This window comes from Macaca nemestrina, chromosome 8, assembly GCF_043159975.1.
Source record: "Macaca nemestrina isolate mMacNem1 chromosome 8, mMacNem.hap1, whole genome shotgun sequence".
Classification (NCBI taxonomy): domain Eukaryota; kingdom Metazoa; phylum Chordata; class Mammalia; order Primates; family Cercopithecidae; genus Macaca; species Macaca nemestrina.
Window position 1 is genome coordinate 40,979,330 of NC_092132.1, and position 17,014 is coordinate 40,996,343.

Below are 17,014 nucleotides of genomic sequence, written 5' to 3' on the forward strand. Positions count from 1 at the left end.
GTAATTCCAGCACTTTGGGAGGCCAAGGTGGGCGGATCACTTGAGGTCAGGAATTCAAGACCAGCCTGGCCAACATGGCAAAACCCTATCCCTATTAAAAATACAAAAATTAGCTGGGCATGGTGGTGCATGCCTGTAATCTCAGCTACTCAGGAGGCTGAGGCAGGAGAATCACTTGAACCTGGGAGGGGAGGTTGCAGTGAACTAGGATTATGCCACTGCACTCCAGCCTAGGCAACAAAGCAAGACTCTGTCTCAAAAAAAAAAAAAAAAAAAAAAAAAAAAAAAAAGAAAAGAAAAAAAGGAACAATTATTGAGATAGCTTTGATATTAACTTGCCCCTGACCCCTGGCAACCCTGAAGGCCTCTGAGCTTCCAACAGGTCCAGAGTTGAGTCTCCAGCTCTCACCTCCTAGGAGCTGCCAATGGGTCCCATGCCCGCTACGGCTGGCTCTACAGCGACACCCTGAGCTCGTGCTTTCTCAGGCATGCTTGGGTCCATCTGCATCTTCTACTTCCTCCTTCTAAGAACTCCACCTATGGCTTTCAGATTTGAACCTGAATCTTTACCTCACATTAATGTTCATTCCTGCTGGATCCATGATTGCTTCTGTTGCTGCCAACCTGGCTTCAAGGTCATTTTCTAGAATAATTTTCTCGAATTGGGAGATAGATGCAGAGAATTTTATATCCAAGTACAGAAATAAAGTATTTTGGAAAAAGCTGTTCACTTTTTCATGATTTAAAAGTATGAGAGCAGCAACAGTTTATCAGATGAAATGGGGTATAACCTTGGAGAAAGATCAAGGCCTTGATTGCATTTTTGTGGAACTAAACTGTTGTCCTTATTTTACTTAGTTCTCTTCCAAATGCAACGTTTTAGAGAATGTTGAAATTATCATTTAAATTAGAGTAACATATTGTTGTTGTGGTTGCTGCTTCCTTTTAGGTTAGAGAAGAAATGAAAATCCTTGTGCAAGATAAAGGTGTTAACTCTTTCAAGATGTTTATGGCCTATAAAGATCTATACATGGTGAGAGACCTGGAGCTGTACGCAGCCTTCTCTCAATGCAAGGAAATTGGAGCAATTGCCCAGGTCCATGCAGAAAATGGAGACTTAATTGCAGAGGTACGCATTTGCATTCCAAAGCTTCTACAGAAATGACAGCAGCCATAACTTAAGGTGAAGATGATTGGGACTACATAGGTAAACTCATTTAATGCATTGGAACATGAGAAATCCAGAAATGGATTTTCTGTGGCTCAGAAACGGATTTTCTGTGACTCAGAAACTCCCGACTCCATTTACTCGAGTCCCTGCTCTCAGCTTTATGCAGGTGGTATATGCACTAGAATGAGGACTTCCCCCTGCAAACTAGCTCTTAGATCTCAAACATGTGCTGTTATGAAAACACAAATACTTTTCTTTGTGTCCTCCAGCACAGTTTTGGCTTTGTTGTTTTTCAGAAGCTCAGGCTGCCAGTTCAGAATACCAAAGCGTGGACAACATCAGTGTCATCTGATGACTTAAGCAGTGTATTAGGTAGCTGTTTAAAGCCCTGCTCTTTTCAGAAACTGGATATTAAAATGTACTCTGGAAGAATCTAGATGATATTTATTTCTCATGTTAGTCCCATTATTAATGCCTGAAGGGTACACCGTCTGCAAGATTTAAAGAGCTGTCTCTTGCCCTTTATATTAGCTGACTTTTTTTTTAAACTCCCTAGGCTCAGCTCCCATTAAAGTGAGTGAGATAGAGGCTCAGTGGCCACAAGGCAGAGAGGAATAATGAGATGAGAGCGTGAGCTGTAAAAACAAAACAAAACAAAACAAAAAACAGACCAGGGTTTAAATTGGACTCTTCTGCTTTATAGTTTCATGACATCAGGAAGTCTTTTTACCACTCTGAGTCTGGACTTCATGCCCTTTTTGTAAGGAAGAAATAACATTTTGAAGAAGAAAGAGAACAGGTCCAATACCATTTAGTGGGTTGGGTTGGGGAGCAAGTGAAGAGGATTATTCCACAAGAAAAGTAAAACTGATTACATAGTATGACAGGGAGTCACTTCAACAAGGATCCATAGTATTTTTATTTTGTTTGTTAGAATCAATATTAAATCTTAAATATAGATATTGCTTTTCAAAGATTGTGATTAGAAATAACTTCATATCTTTTTCACCTTTTATTTTTTAATTTTTTTTTATTTTTGTGGGGTACCTAGTAGATGTATATATTTATGAGGTACATGAGATATTTTGATACAAGCTTGCAATGCATAAGAATCACATCATGGAAAATTGGGGATCCGTCCCCTCAAGCATTTACCCTTTGTGTTACAAACAATCCAATTATACTCTTTTAGTTATTTTAAAAGGTGCAATTATTTTTTATTTTATTATTATTATTTTTTGAGACAGGGTCTCGCTCTGTTGCCTAGGCTGGAGTGCAGTGGCATGATCTCTGCTCACTGCCAGCTCCGCCTCCCAGGTTCATGCCATTCTCCTGCCTCATCCTCCTGAGTAGCTGGGACTACAGGTGCCCGCCACCATGTCCAGCTACTTTTCTGTATTTTTAGTAGAGATGGGTTTTCACCGTTTTAGCCAAGATAGTCTCAATCTCCCGACCTCGTGATCTGCCCACCTCCACCTCCAAAAGTGCTGGGATTACAGGTGTGAGCCTTGCGCCTGGCCAAAAGGTGCAATTATTGATTATAGTGCCCCTGTTGTGTTATCAAGTACTAGATCTTATTCATTCTTTCTAACTTTTTTTTTTAAACACACGAACCATCCCCACCTTCCCCCTCTCCCCACAGCCATCCCTCCCCACTAACCTTCCCAGCCTCTGGTAACCATACTTCTATTCTGTATCTCCATGAGTTTAATTGTTTTAATTTTTAGATCCCACAAATAAGTGAGAACATGTGATGTTTGTCTTTCTGTGTCTAGCTTATTTCACGTACATAATGACCTCCAGTTCCATCCATGTTGTTGCAAATGACTGGATCTCATTCTTTTTATGTGTATATGTACTACATATTCTTTATCTATTCATCTGTTGATTCCAAATCAGGTTCCAAATTCCAAATTAGGTTGCTTCCAAATCTTGGCTGTAGTGAACAGTGCAGCAACAAACATGGCAATGCAGGTACATCTCTTCGATATACTGATCTCCTTTCTTTTGCATATATGTCCAGCAGTGGGATTGCTGGATCATATGGTAGGCTCTATTTTTAGTTTTTTGAAGAACTTCCAAACTATTCTCCATAGCAGTTTTACTAATTTACATTCCCACCAACAGTGTACATAGGTTCCCTTTTCTCCAATCCTTACCAGCAGTTGTTATTGCCTGTCTTTTTAATATAAGCCATTTTAACTGGGGTGAGATGATATTTCATTGTAGTTTTGATTTGCATTTCTCTGATGATCAGTGATATTGAGCACTTTTCCTATGCCTGTTTGCCATTTGTATGTCTTCTTTGGAGAAATCTCTATTCAAATCTTTTGCCCATTTTTAAATCAGATTATTAATTTTTTTCCTGTAGAGTTGTTTTAGTTTTGTATATATTCTGGTTATTAATCCCTTGTCAGATGGGTAGTTTGCAAATATTTTTTCCCATTTCATGGGTTGTTTCTTCACTTTGTTGATTGTTTCCTCTGCTATGCGGAAGCTTTTTAACTTCATGTGATCCCATTTGTCCATTTTTGCTTTGGTTGCCTGTGCTTGGTTTTTCCCCTTTTCAATAAAAAAAAGTGATGGTAAAATATGCATATGGAAAATTAACTTATATGATTAGAATATCAAATTTATTCTTACCAAATATACATGTTGTATATATACACCCACACAAACATGTTCACACACACACACACACATGCACACACACACCCCTATACCTAACAGATCAAAAGCCTGGCATTGCATTTAATTTATGATAAAATAATGATATCTGTCATTAGTAAACCTTCCTTGCACGTATGCACATTCCTGCTGTCTTTTTAGGGAGCAAAGAAGATGTTGGCTCTGGGGATAACAGGCCCTGAGGGTCACGAGTTGTGCCGCCCAGAGGCAGTGGAGGCAGAGGCCACGCTGAGAGCCATCACCATAGCCAGCGCTGTGAACTGTCCTCTCTACATTGTGCATGTGATGAGCAAGTCTGCAGCTAAGGTGATAGCGGATGCAAGGAGAGACGGTAATTCCTGAATGTAACCTCACTTAGAACTCAGTGTTAGCTGAAGAGGAAAGTCCATGTCTGTGGCCTCTGCTTCAGTTTAGGAGAGAGTGCATGTGGATTTTCACAACTTTTCTTCCTCCCTTTTTATTAGCCTCCTGGTTTCGTTTATCCTTATGTGTGTCTGTTTTCCCCCACTTTTGTTCATCTTCATCCTTGCCTCTCTACCTTCAGGTTTCCTTTGTTATTTCTTCTCCATCCTTGGGACCCCAGGACATTTCCTTTAGCCACATGCCCCCACACTCAATGCCACTAGCAGCCACTTTTAAATACGATAGTTAAATGCAAAGCTCTCAGGTTTTTGTTTGTTTTTGTGATGGAGTCTCGCTTTGTCGCCCAGGCTGGAGTTCAGTGGTGTGATCTCGGCTCACTGCAACCTCTGCCTTCTGGGTTCAAGCGATTCTCCTGCCTCAGCCTCCTGAGTAGCTAGAATTACAGGTGAGCACCACCACACCCAGCTAAATTTTATATTTTTAGTAGAGGCGGGGTTTCACCATGTTGGCCAGGCTCGTCTCAAACTCCTGACCTCTAATCATCTGCCCGCCTTGGCCTCCCAAAGTGCTGGGATTACAGGTGTGAGCCACCATGCCTAGCCCTCTTTCATTAATTTTGAAGAAGCTTCCCTATCTCTTAGGCAGCTCCACTACCCTTCCCTCTACCTAAATCAGGGCAGTGCAAGGCACCTAGTACATGCTCAATAAATTTCTTTTGAATTGAATTGATTCATCTGACAGCCACTTGGGTGTTGGAGCAATTGAAGCAATTATCCAAATGGTGTTTTTATGATAGTTATTTTAAGATTTTAAAACCTAAGTTATTTTTACCCCAAATTGCCTAATTGCCTCAGTTCTCTAGTTCAGTCTAGCATGTAAATATTCATCTTAAAGGAAAGAGAAAATCTCCTATTTTTGATAAGCATTGGGCAAATAAATGATTTCATTCTTTTGCCAATACTGGTAGAGAAAGGACGAAAAACAAATAAGGTGCATTTTACTCAATGACTTTAGGCCCATGGTAGCTTCTGTCCTCTCAATTTTAGGAATACAGATAATCAGAGACAGTCTTATAATTCAACCTTGCTGTTTTTTTTGTTTTTGTTTTTTTTTTATTAAAACAGGCTGTATTTTTATAAGATTCATTATAAAAATAATGGGTCTCACTCTGTTGCCCAGGCTGGAGTGCAGTGGTAAAATCACGGCTCACTGCAGCCTCTAACTTCCTAGTGATCCTCCCATCTCAGTCTCTCAAGTAGCTGGGACCACAGGCATGCGCCACTATGCCCAGCTAATTTTTAAATTGTTTGTAGAGACAGGGTTTCGCCATGTTGCCCAGGTTAGTCTCGAACTCCTGGGCTCAAGCAGTCCTCTCACCTTGGCCTCCCAAAATGTTGGGATTACAAGCATGACCCACCGCATGGTTTTGGCATGTATATAATTGATACCAAAATAAATTTTGTCAAAATTTCTTCTTGTTGCATTAAGGTTCAGTAATGATTTGTGCAAGCTGTGTGCACTTTTAAAATGTAATCCATCAATATTTTGTGTTAAGAGTAGGCTTATTTCACATAGGAGTTAATAATGTCTTATTAACCAACCATTTCTGATTGCTACTCTCGTATGTAAAAGAATTTCACCCCTTAAAAAAGAAAATATAAGTACTGCAATTTTAAAGTTATAGGTTTTTCCCACCAGATGGTGCTGTTGCCAACTCTATGAGATGAGTTGGTCTGTAATTATTTGCTTTGTTAAGTCGTGTACCAGGTCCGTAATGTCAGAATATTATTTAAGGAACAGTGAAATCAGCAGAAATTTTCACTTCTAACCCATCTTCAAGCTCCAATTTTGACAGTTCTGTCAGGAAGCAGTTTCTTGATCTTGGGTATTTGTTTTTCATTGAGATAGAATTCCATTAGGAGCAAAGTAAAAGTCTAGAGAGGGTTTTAGAATACAGATCATAGGCAGAAAACTAGTAAATACAGATATTTTAATTTTATTGTAAATTATTTTAAAATTCAATATTATTTCTTGAATCTGTAAAACATTTGCATGGTCCAAGAGTCAAAGTTATATCTAAAAATGTTCAATGAAGTTTTACTTGCCTTCTCTAGCTCCTTCTTCCCATACAGTATAAGTAATGATTTTTATTAATTTATTTCTGGCCTATCTTTACCATGTTTCTCTTTACCAAATAAGAATATAGTTCTTCTTTCCTACATAAAAGGTAGCATACTGTACACCTTGTCTACACATTGCTTTGTTTTCCACTTGAAAATATGTTCTGAAGGTCAGCCCACATTAGACACAGAAATTTTCCTCATTCTTTTTTGTAAGTACAGAGTATGCTACTGTATTTATTCAATGAGTCCCCTATGGATGGACATCTGGGTTGTTTCTGATCTTCAGCTGTTTCAAGAGAAACCACTGTGATGACCTTTTGCATATGCCATTTCAATTTGTGAAAGACACATTCGTTCTGGAGGTCAGAAGCCTGAAATGGGTCTCACCAGGCTACAGTCAAGGTGTCTGCAGGGCTGCATCCCTTTCTGATGTACTAGGAAGCCCTTGCCTTGCCAGCCCTTGTGAGGCCCATCGCATTACTTGGCTTGTGGCCCCTCCCTCCATCTTCAGCACCAGCCACAATGGTTGAGACCTTCTCACATCACATTATTTTGACCTTTTTGCCTCTCTCTTTCACTTTAAGGGCGCCTTATATTAAGCCTACCTGATTAATTCAGGATAATTTCCCCCATTTCAAGGGCCTTAATTTAATCATATCTATTAATCCCTTTGCCGTGTAAAGTAACATATTCACAGGATATGGGGATTAAGATGTGGACATCTGTTGGGCTCCATCTTTCTGCCCACCACAAAATGGGTATCTTGAGGGTAGATTCCTAGAAGTGGGATTGCTGGTTCAAATTGCATATGTAATTTTTGGGACATTGCTCATATTTTCCCCAAGGAATTATAAACACGAAATATTTAAAATACCACCCTAAACGTTGTAGTTGAGTCAGACTTACTGTGACAGTATAATACTTGTGAAAATACCCTCATGTGCAATTGTCAAAGAGGCGACATTGCTTCAGAATAAAATAGTTTGAAAGATTCCCTACCCCATGCATGTGACCAAGGCATGGGATCAAGCAGGGGCCCAAAGAGGAAGGGGTGGACATAAACTGTGCCCAGCTGTTCACATGGTGACTGCATCAGCAAACCAAAGGACAGATCCCTGCGGGTACAGTGGGACAAGAGCCGTTGGACCACACTGACCTCTTACAGAAGATGCATCTACCCTGTCTGCACTCATTTATTATCTCACATCATTTCTAAATGTAAAAGAGCAAGATAGATGTAAATAAGAAATCGTTCGGTTTTACACATTTATACTATGAAAATCTCCCATCTGTAAATACCATTGCCAGCCCATTCTTTTTTATTTTTTATTTATTTTTATTATTTTTTTTGAGACAGAGTCTCACTTTGTCACCCAGGCTGGAGTGCAGTGGCGTGATCTTGGCTCACTGCAACCTCCACCTCCCGGGTTCATGCACTTCTCCTGCCTCAGCCTCTCGAGTAGATGGGATTACAGGCTCCCACTACTATGCCCAGCTAATTTTTTTGTATTTTTAGTAGAGACAGGGTTTCACCATGTTGGCCAGACTGGTCGAGGTGGCTCATGCCTGTAACCTCAGCACTTTGGGAAGCCGAGGCGGGTGGATCACCTGACGTCAGAAGCCCATTCTATCTTCAAGGGCCTTGACTCTCACAGTGTGGTCCCTAGAGTGCAGCCTCCACATTGCCTGGGAGCTCCTTGGTCACTCAGAGCCTTGGGGCCCATCCAGATTCCCTGAATCAGAAAGTGCACTTATAACTAGAACCCCAGGTGATTCATATGGATATGAAAGCCTGAGAATCACGGCTCCAGGAGGCACAAAGAAGATCCAATTATTGATTGCTTCATTGTGGTAGCCTAGAAATATAATGCTATTAAATTTGATTTTATTGTTCAATCGCCAGCTCTATACCCAGAAGAGCGGGATAGTAATGATAACAACTAACAGCTTGCTGAGTGCTTAATATGTGCCTGGCACATAGTAGTATTTTAATCTCTTTTATCTCATTTCAGGTTTTACTATATTCTTATCATCAGTGCGTTTTAATACACATTGTCTTTTAAAAAATTGTCATAATAATGCCTCATGCTCAATTTTACCACTCTTTTGTGATTGATGAAATTGAGGCTTGGGAGAGATTGGTGAATTGAGCCAAAGATCACTTTATTAGTAAGTGCTAAACTTGGAATTCAAGTCCAAGTCTATGTGTCCCCAAAGACCAAACTGTTTCTGTCACTCTCCACTCTGTTAAAGGAGAAATTGATCTGAAGTTGGGAAGACCTGGATATCAAGTTTGTATTTAATGGGCTTGGGGTTTATTTATTTATTTTTAGAGGTAGGGTCTCTCTGTCACCCAGGCTGGAGTGCAGTAGCACAATCTTAGCTAACTGCGGCCTCAAGTTCCTGTGCTCAGATGATCCTCCCAACCTCAGCATCCCAAGTAGCTGCAACTACTCATGTATGCCACCACACCCAGCCAATTTTAAAAATTTTTTGTAGAAATGAAGTCTCCCTTTGTTGTTCAAGCTGGTCCTGGCCTCAGGTGATCTTCCTGCCTCAGCTTCCCACAGCACTGGGATTACAGGAGTGAGCCACCACACCTTGCCGGTTTTGGTGTTTTAAAATTTGTAATTGTAATTGGTTTTTGGTTTTTGGCATTACATTTAAATTTCTTATTTAAGACATTATCATCATTTTGCTATCTTTATCATTAAAAGATTAATTTTGGGGGCGGAAATGATGAAGTATTAAATGGAAAGTAAATATCTTCTATCTCTCTCAGCTCATTCTTTAGAGCCAGTGATTTTAAACTTATCTATCTTTAGTTTTTGGTGGTTACCTCTAAAATCCTAAACTATAAGTTTGTAGTGATTTGTAATTTTTGACAGTATCACTTGACTCTCAACTATGAAAAATGAGTAATTTAGTTCCTGTAAACTTCTCACCTCCTGAGTTTTGTCAGTAATAAATGTCAATTCAAATAATATATTTAATTTTACGTGTTTTATTTTACGTGTTTTAGCTATTCCTTTTTTTTTTTTTTTAGAGGCAGGATCTCACAGGAGCTGGAGTACAGTGGCAAGAACGCAGGTCACTGTAGCCTCGATTTCCTGGGCTCAAGCAATCTTCCTGCCTCAGCCTTCAGGGTGACTGGGACTATAGGCATGCACCACTGTACATGGCTAATTTTTAAATTTCTCGTAGAGTTGGTGTTTTACCATGTTGCCCAGGCTGGTCTCAGGCTAACCTCCCACCATGGCCTCCCACAGAGCTGGGATTACAGGTGTGAGCCACCGCACCCAGCCTGACATCTCTTCTCTATAGGCTGAAAAAGAAACTTAGAGGCCCTAAATGCTCTCTCTCTCTGCCTCCTCCAGATGTCTACCAGCTGTATTATTATCTTTACACAGACTCTGTAACTCTGATTACGTCTTCCATGCTTTCTCTATAGGTTAAGTCTAAAATTTAGAACTGTCGCAGGGTAAAATTATGGAAATATTCTTCTCTGTAGAAACTATTAGTGAGAAAAGAACTTCAGAGAAATTTATAGCACTAACTTGGAGTACAAGTTAGTGTTATTCAAATTAATTCTCAGAGAAGCTATTTCCAAGTGTCAAGGTCAAGTGAGTTTTCTTCATTCCAATAGGACTCAAAAGCATGCCTTATTTTAGTTTGCTACATATTTAGACCATTATTGTCTTGTAAAGTTTCTTGTTTCTCCTGACATTTTTCCAATTAGCTCTTTTTAAAATAGGTTGAGAAAAGAAATATGTGCCTTCTTTACCATATCATGAAGAGTTCTAGCTTCTTCATCATACTTTCTATTGAATAGAATCAGCGCTACTTGCAGAGATTCTTTGTGGGAGGAGAATCTGCTGACTTTCACTTTCATTTTTCGTAGCTGCTTGCTAAGCCTGCAGTAGAGATGTCATTCTGGGATAATGAGGTTGGATATACTGATTCCTGGTTTCCATATCTCCCCTTTTCTTGAATTACTTTGAAGATTTTCAGGTAATTTTTAAGGAAAAGTGTGTAAAAGGTGAATTTTCTGATTCCTTGTCTTCAGGCTTGTTGGGTGATTTGAATGGGCGTGGAATTCTTGATTCCGAAATAGTTCCTTCTGAATTACGAAGGCACAATTTCCTTCTCTACTGGCATCCAGTGTTACTGAGGAACAGGCAAATCTCTATACAATTTCTTGTCTTCTTATCACAAACTTTTCATTATCTGTAAGATTTTTATCCTTTCTCTTCATTTTAGATGTCCAGAGATTTCATTAAGACTATTACTGGGAAGGGGTCCCAATCCAGACCCCTAGAGAGGGTTCTTGGATCTTGCTCAAGAAATAATTTCGTGTGAGTCCATAAAGTACAGTGAAAGCAAGTGTATTACGGAAGTAAAGAAACAAAAGCATGGCTACTCCATAGACAGAGCAGCCCCAGGGGCTGCTGATTGGGTATTTTTAATGTTAATTCTTGAATATCTGCTAAATAAGGGGTGGATTATTCATGAGTTTTTCAGGAAAGGGGCAGGGAATTCCTGCAACTGAGAGTTCCTCCTTTTTTAGACCATATTGTGTAACTTCCAGATGTTGGCATGGCATTTGTAAACTGGCATGGCATTGGTGGGAGTGTCTTTTAGCTAATACATTATAGCTAATACATTATAATTAGTGTGTAATGAGCAGCGAGCATGACCAGAGGTCACTCTCATTGTCATTTTGGTTTTGGTGGGTTTTGGCCAGCTTCTTTACCGCATCCTGTTCTGCAGCGCAGGAGGTTTCAGCCTCATGTTACCCAGCCCCTCTTCAAGATGGAGTCGCTCTGGTTGGAACACCTCTGACGAGGCTATATTTAGTAGTAGGCCTTTAAAAAATTTACCTTCATGTTCAGAGGCCTTTATCAATCTGACAACTGAGCTTTGATTCTGAAAATTTCTTCTGTGTTTTCCTCCATATTCATTTCCTCTGTTTTCTTTTCCTGGGACTCCATCATAGTCCTCCATGTCCTTTAACTAGTGTCACCTTTTAAAAAAATATTTGAATTTTTGCTCTACAATTTAGGAAATACTTTTGTTTTCCTGCCCTTCTAATAAACTTGTGTCTTGGTAATCACACCTTTATTTCCAAGAAAACGTTCTAGTTTTTTAAGTGCTCTTTTTTTCCATGGTTGCTTATTCTTTTCAATGTTTTTCTTTCGATAGATGCATGATCTTCCTTTTTGAAAAAAATTTTGTACTTTATTTGTTTATTTATTTATTTTTATATAAAGACATAGTCTTACTATGTTACCCAGGCTGGTCTTGAACTCCTGGGCTCAAGTGATTCTTCCGCCTCGGCTTCCCAAAGTGTTGGGATTACAGGCATGAACCATTGGGCCCAGCCTACCTTCTTAATCTAAGAATACTAATGAAGATTTTTTTTTTTTAATTCTCTTCTGTTTCCTGGGTTACTCTGTTTCTTTCTAGTTCAATTTTTCAGGGTTTTTGTTGTTGTTGTTGTTGTTTGTTTGTTTTTAGATGGAGTCTTGCTCTGTTGCCCAGGCTGGCATGATCTCGGCTCACTGCAACCTCCTCCTCCCAGGTTCAAGTGATTCTCCTGCCTCAGCCTCCCGAGTAGCAGGTGTCCACTACCATGCCCGGCTAATTTTTGTATTTTTAGTTGAGACAGGGTTTCGCCATGTTGGCCAGGCTGGTCTTTTACTCCTGACCTCAGGTGATCTGCCCACCTCTGCCTCCCAAAGTGCTGGGATTACAGGCGTGAGCCACTGTGCCCGGCCAATTTTTCAGTTTTTAAAACTCCTGGTCTTCCTTTTTGTGTGTGCATGTGCTGTTTGTGTTTTCTTCAAAAGTCTGGTCATCCTTGGCTGTCCATATGTGGACAGGACAGTTCAGTTGGTCAGTGTGGGAGTGGGCATGGAATTTCTCTTCCACCAAGCATGTCTGTTTCCTGAACTTGCTGTGTGAATGCAAATGGGACATAGTCACTGGACAGCTTCAGTTTAAGGTGTGGGGACCTCAGTCTAGCATCAACACCACCTAAGAAGCTTCATTTCCCAGCAGAGGTGAGGGTGAGTGTTGAGAGACCCAGACCTCCTCCTCCCCTCCCCTTCACTGCCCTTTCTGCTCCAGGAGGAAAGCTCTTCTTGACTCCTTCTACTCCTTCAGGTCAAGCTGTCACTCCGCCTAACTTTTCTTTATGAATTATTGCTATCCCATCTGCTTTCCACATTCCTAAAATCTACCAAAACCCTAGTCAGCCATGATCCTTTTTCAACCCCAGTGCAGCTCTGGATTCTTTCCCTTTTGTCTGTCTTCACCAGGATTTTTATGTGAACTGGGAAAGAAGAGGTGGGGAATGTTCAGTGCATCCAAAGCCTGAGCTTTCTTTTTGTTCATGCCTTGATATTTTCTTTTAGCATTCTGCAATAAAAAGTGAAAAGCAACTTACAGAAAGAAGAAAACTTTCAAGTCCAAGCCATCAAAAGTGGTGTCACCTTTGACAGTTTGCAAAGAATGCCCATTTCATGGTTAAGTCTTTTTTTGTCCAACTTAAGTAACTATTAGGCTGGTGCAAAAGTAATTGCAGTTTTTGCCATTACTTTCAATGGGAAAAACCACAGTTACTTTTGCACCAGCCTAATAGAACTAGGTTAGTTCTCATCCACCCTTCTTGTGAGAAGATGCTTTTGCAAAGATGAGGCAAGGGAATCAGGTGTTTCTCCCTAAAGCATTATCCTTTTCTTCCAGAAGCAGAGTTTGTCTCCCTTGCTCCATAGCCCAAGTGTGAAGTTGGACAAACAAGCTGTCATTGTGTTTCATGTGGACAGTCCAGTCTGCCAGTCTCTGACTTCTATCACCCACTACAGTCTAGTTTTTGTCCGAAGAATGTATGTGTCAATGTGTGTCATTGGCTTCAGAGACCCTTTTTAAATTTTGGTCTGAGTAGCTATACATGTTCTTTTTCTGCCACAGTATTGGCATATGGGATCATTAATGGCTTTTTAGGAAATACTTTGTTCACTTCACCTTCGTACTTCCCAGTAGAACCTGTAGGCTCATGAATTCACTACCTTTCTGTGATTTGTTTAGAATGGTGGCAATTTCTCACAGCAATTTAACTTGATGCCCCACTTGCTATGTATCTGGCATTATTTGTTTCCCATTTATGACTGAAATTGTCAATGCACTGATTTGCTGTTGTTTTGGTTTACAGTTAAACTTGTTTTAGCTTGTCTTAATAAAGCTTACCTCTATTTTATATCCATGTTCCTGTATTTAGGGTAAAAATATGATGCTCATTTGAACTGAACAAATATTTTCTTTATGTTTTTCATAAACAACAAAGTTCTTGGATGCCAAGTGCATGCTAGGTACTGTGCTCTAGGCATTAGCTTTGCTAAGATGATTAAGACAATTTCAGATCTCAAGCAGCTCACAGTAAACTGGGCTAGATTGTGGTTGTTTAATGTGTTTGTATATTTGATTTGATTTCGTTTGGCTTTAGTTTTGCTTATAATAGAAAGTTTTACTTAATAGGCATGTCTTTGTAAAATAAAAAGTTCTCTTGCAGAGAGGTGTAAACAAAAAATAAAATTCTAAGACCCCTTAACCATCTGAATGGACCTCTCCTCTCAGTCAGGGTGTTTCAAAGTTAACCTGAAAAACTGGTTCAGGCCATGCTGGGAAGGGAGGGTTGGACATGCCTCATTATGTCCTCCTCCCTTTTGGAATTCGGGAAAAGCTGACCAGCATTTAACATCAACACAGACCTTAAGTCTAATAAAAACCATTTACAATCTGTTCTCTCTGAAGCCTGCTACCTGGAGGCTTCATCTGCATGATAAAATTTTGGTCTCCACAGTCCCTTATCATAATCCAAACATTTCTTTCTATTGATAATAACTTTTTCAACCAATTGACAATCAGAAAATTTTTACATCTACCTATAACCAGGAAGCCCCCACTTTGAGCTGTCCTGCCTTTCTGGACCAGAACAATGTATGCTTACATGTATATGATTGATGTCTCCTGTCTCCTTAAAATGTATAAAACTAGGCTGTGTCCCAGCCACCTTGGGCACATGTTCTCAGGATCTCCTGAGGGCTGTGTCATAGGCCATTGGTTACTCAAATTTGCCTTAGAATAAATCTCTTCAAGTATTTTACAGAGTTTGACTCTTTTTGTCAACAGAGGCTTTGGTATTCCTATTTTCCATTTTATGTAAACTCTTTTTTTTTTTTTTTTTTTTTGAGACGGAGTCTCACTTTGTCGCCCAGGCTGGAGTGCAGTGGCCGGATCTCAGCTCACTGCAAGCTCCGCCTCCCAGGTTTATGCCATTCTCCTGCCTCAGCCTCCCGAGTAGCTGGGACTACAGGCGCCCACCACCTCGCCCGGCTAGTTTTTTGTATTTTTAGTAGAGACGGGGTTTCACCATATTAGCCAGGATGGTCTCGATCTCCTGACCTCGTGATCCGCCCATCTCGGCCTCCCAAAGTGCTGGGATTACAGGCTTGAGCCACCGCGCCCGGCCATATGTAAACTCTTTATGTAAACTCCCATATATTCCTCTTGTGTTTTAAAAGATGGGGAGAAAAATCCACACAGTGGCCCCTCTCTTCCCAAGTTGTCACGCTGAGTGCTGCTTGGCAGTGTTGAACAAGAATACACCAAGTTTCATTTACTTGCGTGCAATGAACTGATGCTTAGGCACTAGTGCTGTAGGCAGAATCAGTGTGCCACTGGGTCAAGGTGATTTTCAGTCTCAAGTTTCCTTTCTTCTCTTTTTTTTTTTTTGGAAAAAGAGTCTCACTCTGTTGCCCAGGCTGGAGTTCAGTGGCATGACCTTGGCTTACTGCAACCTCTACCTTTTGGGTTCAAGTGATTCTCATGCCTCAGCCTCCCAAGTAGCTGGGGCTATAGGTGTGCACCACCATACCTGGATAATTTTTTGTATTTTTAGTAGAGATAGGGTTTCACCATGTTAGCCAGGCTGCCTTTCTTCTTTCTTGCATATGAACATCAGAACACTCCATTGTCCCTTAAATTTAGAACAAGATGATTTACATTACATCAAATTGCATAGCAGTTAAAAGCTGGCCATTAAAAAAATAGAATTGTGTGGCTATCAGGAAACTAACATTTGTGGAGTGTATGAGTTTTCTACGGCTGCTGTAACAAAGTGTTACAGACTGGGCCGCTTAAACAACAGGAATTTATTTTCTCACAGTTCTGGAGTTTTGAAGTCCAAAACCAAGGTGACAACAGGGTTGAGCAGGGTTGGCTCCTTCTGAGAGCTGTGGAGGAAGGATGTGTTCCAGGCTTTTCTCCTTGGCTTGTGGATGGCCACCTTCTTCCTGTGTCTTCACGTTACCTTCCCCTATATGTGTCCAAATTTCCTCTTCAGATAAGAACCACAGTCTTATTGAATTAGGGCCCGCCCTAATGACCTCACTTTAAATTTACTACCTCCATAAAGATCCTTTTTCCAAATACAGTTACATTCTGAGGTACCAGGGGTTAGGACTTCAACATGTGGATTTGTACAGAGGACACAATTCAGCCCATAACATGGAATGTCTCCAGGGTCCCAGGAAGATTCTGGGTACTTTCATAAACATTAATTTATTTGACCTTCACAAAATTGCCACACTAGAGGGACATTGTGATCCCATTTCACAGATGAGAAAAACAGACTAAGGGCAATGACTTACCTCGTACAATGTCACTAGCTAAAAAGTAGCAAAAGCAGGATTTGAACCTAAATTTGTATGATCCATTCTACCAAGCTGCTTCTACGTGTTTTCCTTCTCAATTATTTTCTTCCTTTGTAAATGTAATGTTTGGAATCAAAATAAAGTCCAGGAAAGTTTGGCTCTATGCTTTTGGCTAGGAAGACTGATTTCTATAAATATGTTTGGCCTCCTATTTAGTGGCCAGGGCTTTTGCTCCTGGATGCCTATGCTTTTTCTCTGCATTTTTCAACCTTCTCTAGCAGATCTCAGGACTCAATAGGAAGCGTTGCTGGCAGATCCAGACAAGGTGTTAACATCTGCTCTAACACCGTCATCTAATAAATGGGTCATCTGGTCAGTGGAGAGTTTGGATTGGTTTGACCTGCTCATTACTGGGAAATCTTGAATATCTCTCAAATGGTGAAACTCCTTTAAGTGGGAGGTTACATCATAAAGGGCAGAGGCTTTTCTTTGTTTGGGTTTGAGCCAAAAAATGGACAACTAAGGAGAGAACATCTATGGGTAGACAAGATACAACCTAATGTGAAGCTTGCTAAGACAGTGGGAGGAGATTAATGATGAAGATGTTACTATCTCCTAAGAGCTGTTGAAACCCTCCAGTTGTGAATGTAATCAGGATAGTACCAGGCTCAAGACAGATAGAGCACTCTTCACTGCCAACCAACTAAGTGTAGTAAATGAAACCAGTAAGTGAGATTGGAAAAATGCTCAGCCACATCCATAAATAGCCTGTGGTTGACTTAAATATTTAGAAATACATGCTCTTTCCCAAGAAATAAAAAATGGCACTTTTCCTAGTAACATAGTGCATATGATATGATATTATAATACTATGACTCTAATTCTGGCTGTACCACTTAGTGCCAGTGTGTGCTGGGCACATTAATCTCATTGAGCATCAATTTCTTCACCTGTCA

At 40.2% G+C, this 17,014-nt stretch overlaps 1 protein-coding gene across 13 annotated transcripts in view; it reads left to right on the forward strand.

Moving 5' to 3' along the window:
- Nucleotides 1-17,014, forward strand: part of LOC105476005 (dihydropyrimidinase) — a 94,858-nt gene that overhangs the window by 18,792 nt on the left and 59,052 nt on the right. For 12 of the 13 annotated variants that reach the window (XR_983777.3, XR_983778.3, XR_983779.3 and 9 more), the window contains exons 3-4: nucleotides 950-1,129; nucleotides 4,001-4,190. Coding sequence is in view for 8 of the 13 variants with exons in the window: in XM_011731571.3 (XP_011729873.2) it covers nucleotides 950-1,129; nucleotides 4,001-4,190 (370 nt within the window). In the remaining 5 variants the exon portion in view is untranslated. The remainder of the gene's footprint in view (nucleotides 1-949; nucleotides 1,130-4,000; nucleotides 4,191-17,014) is intronic. The other variant, XM_011731570.2, reaches the window with a different exon arrangement.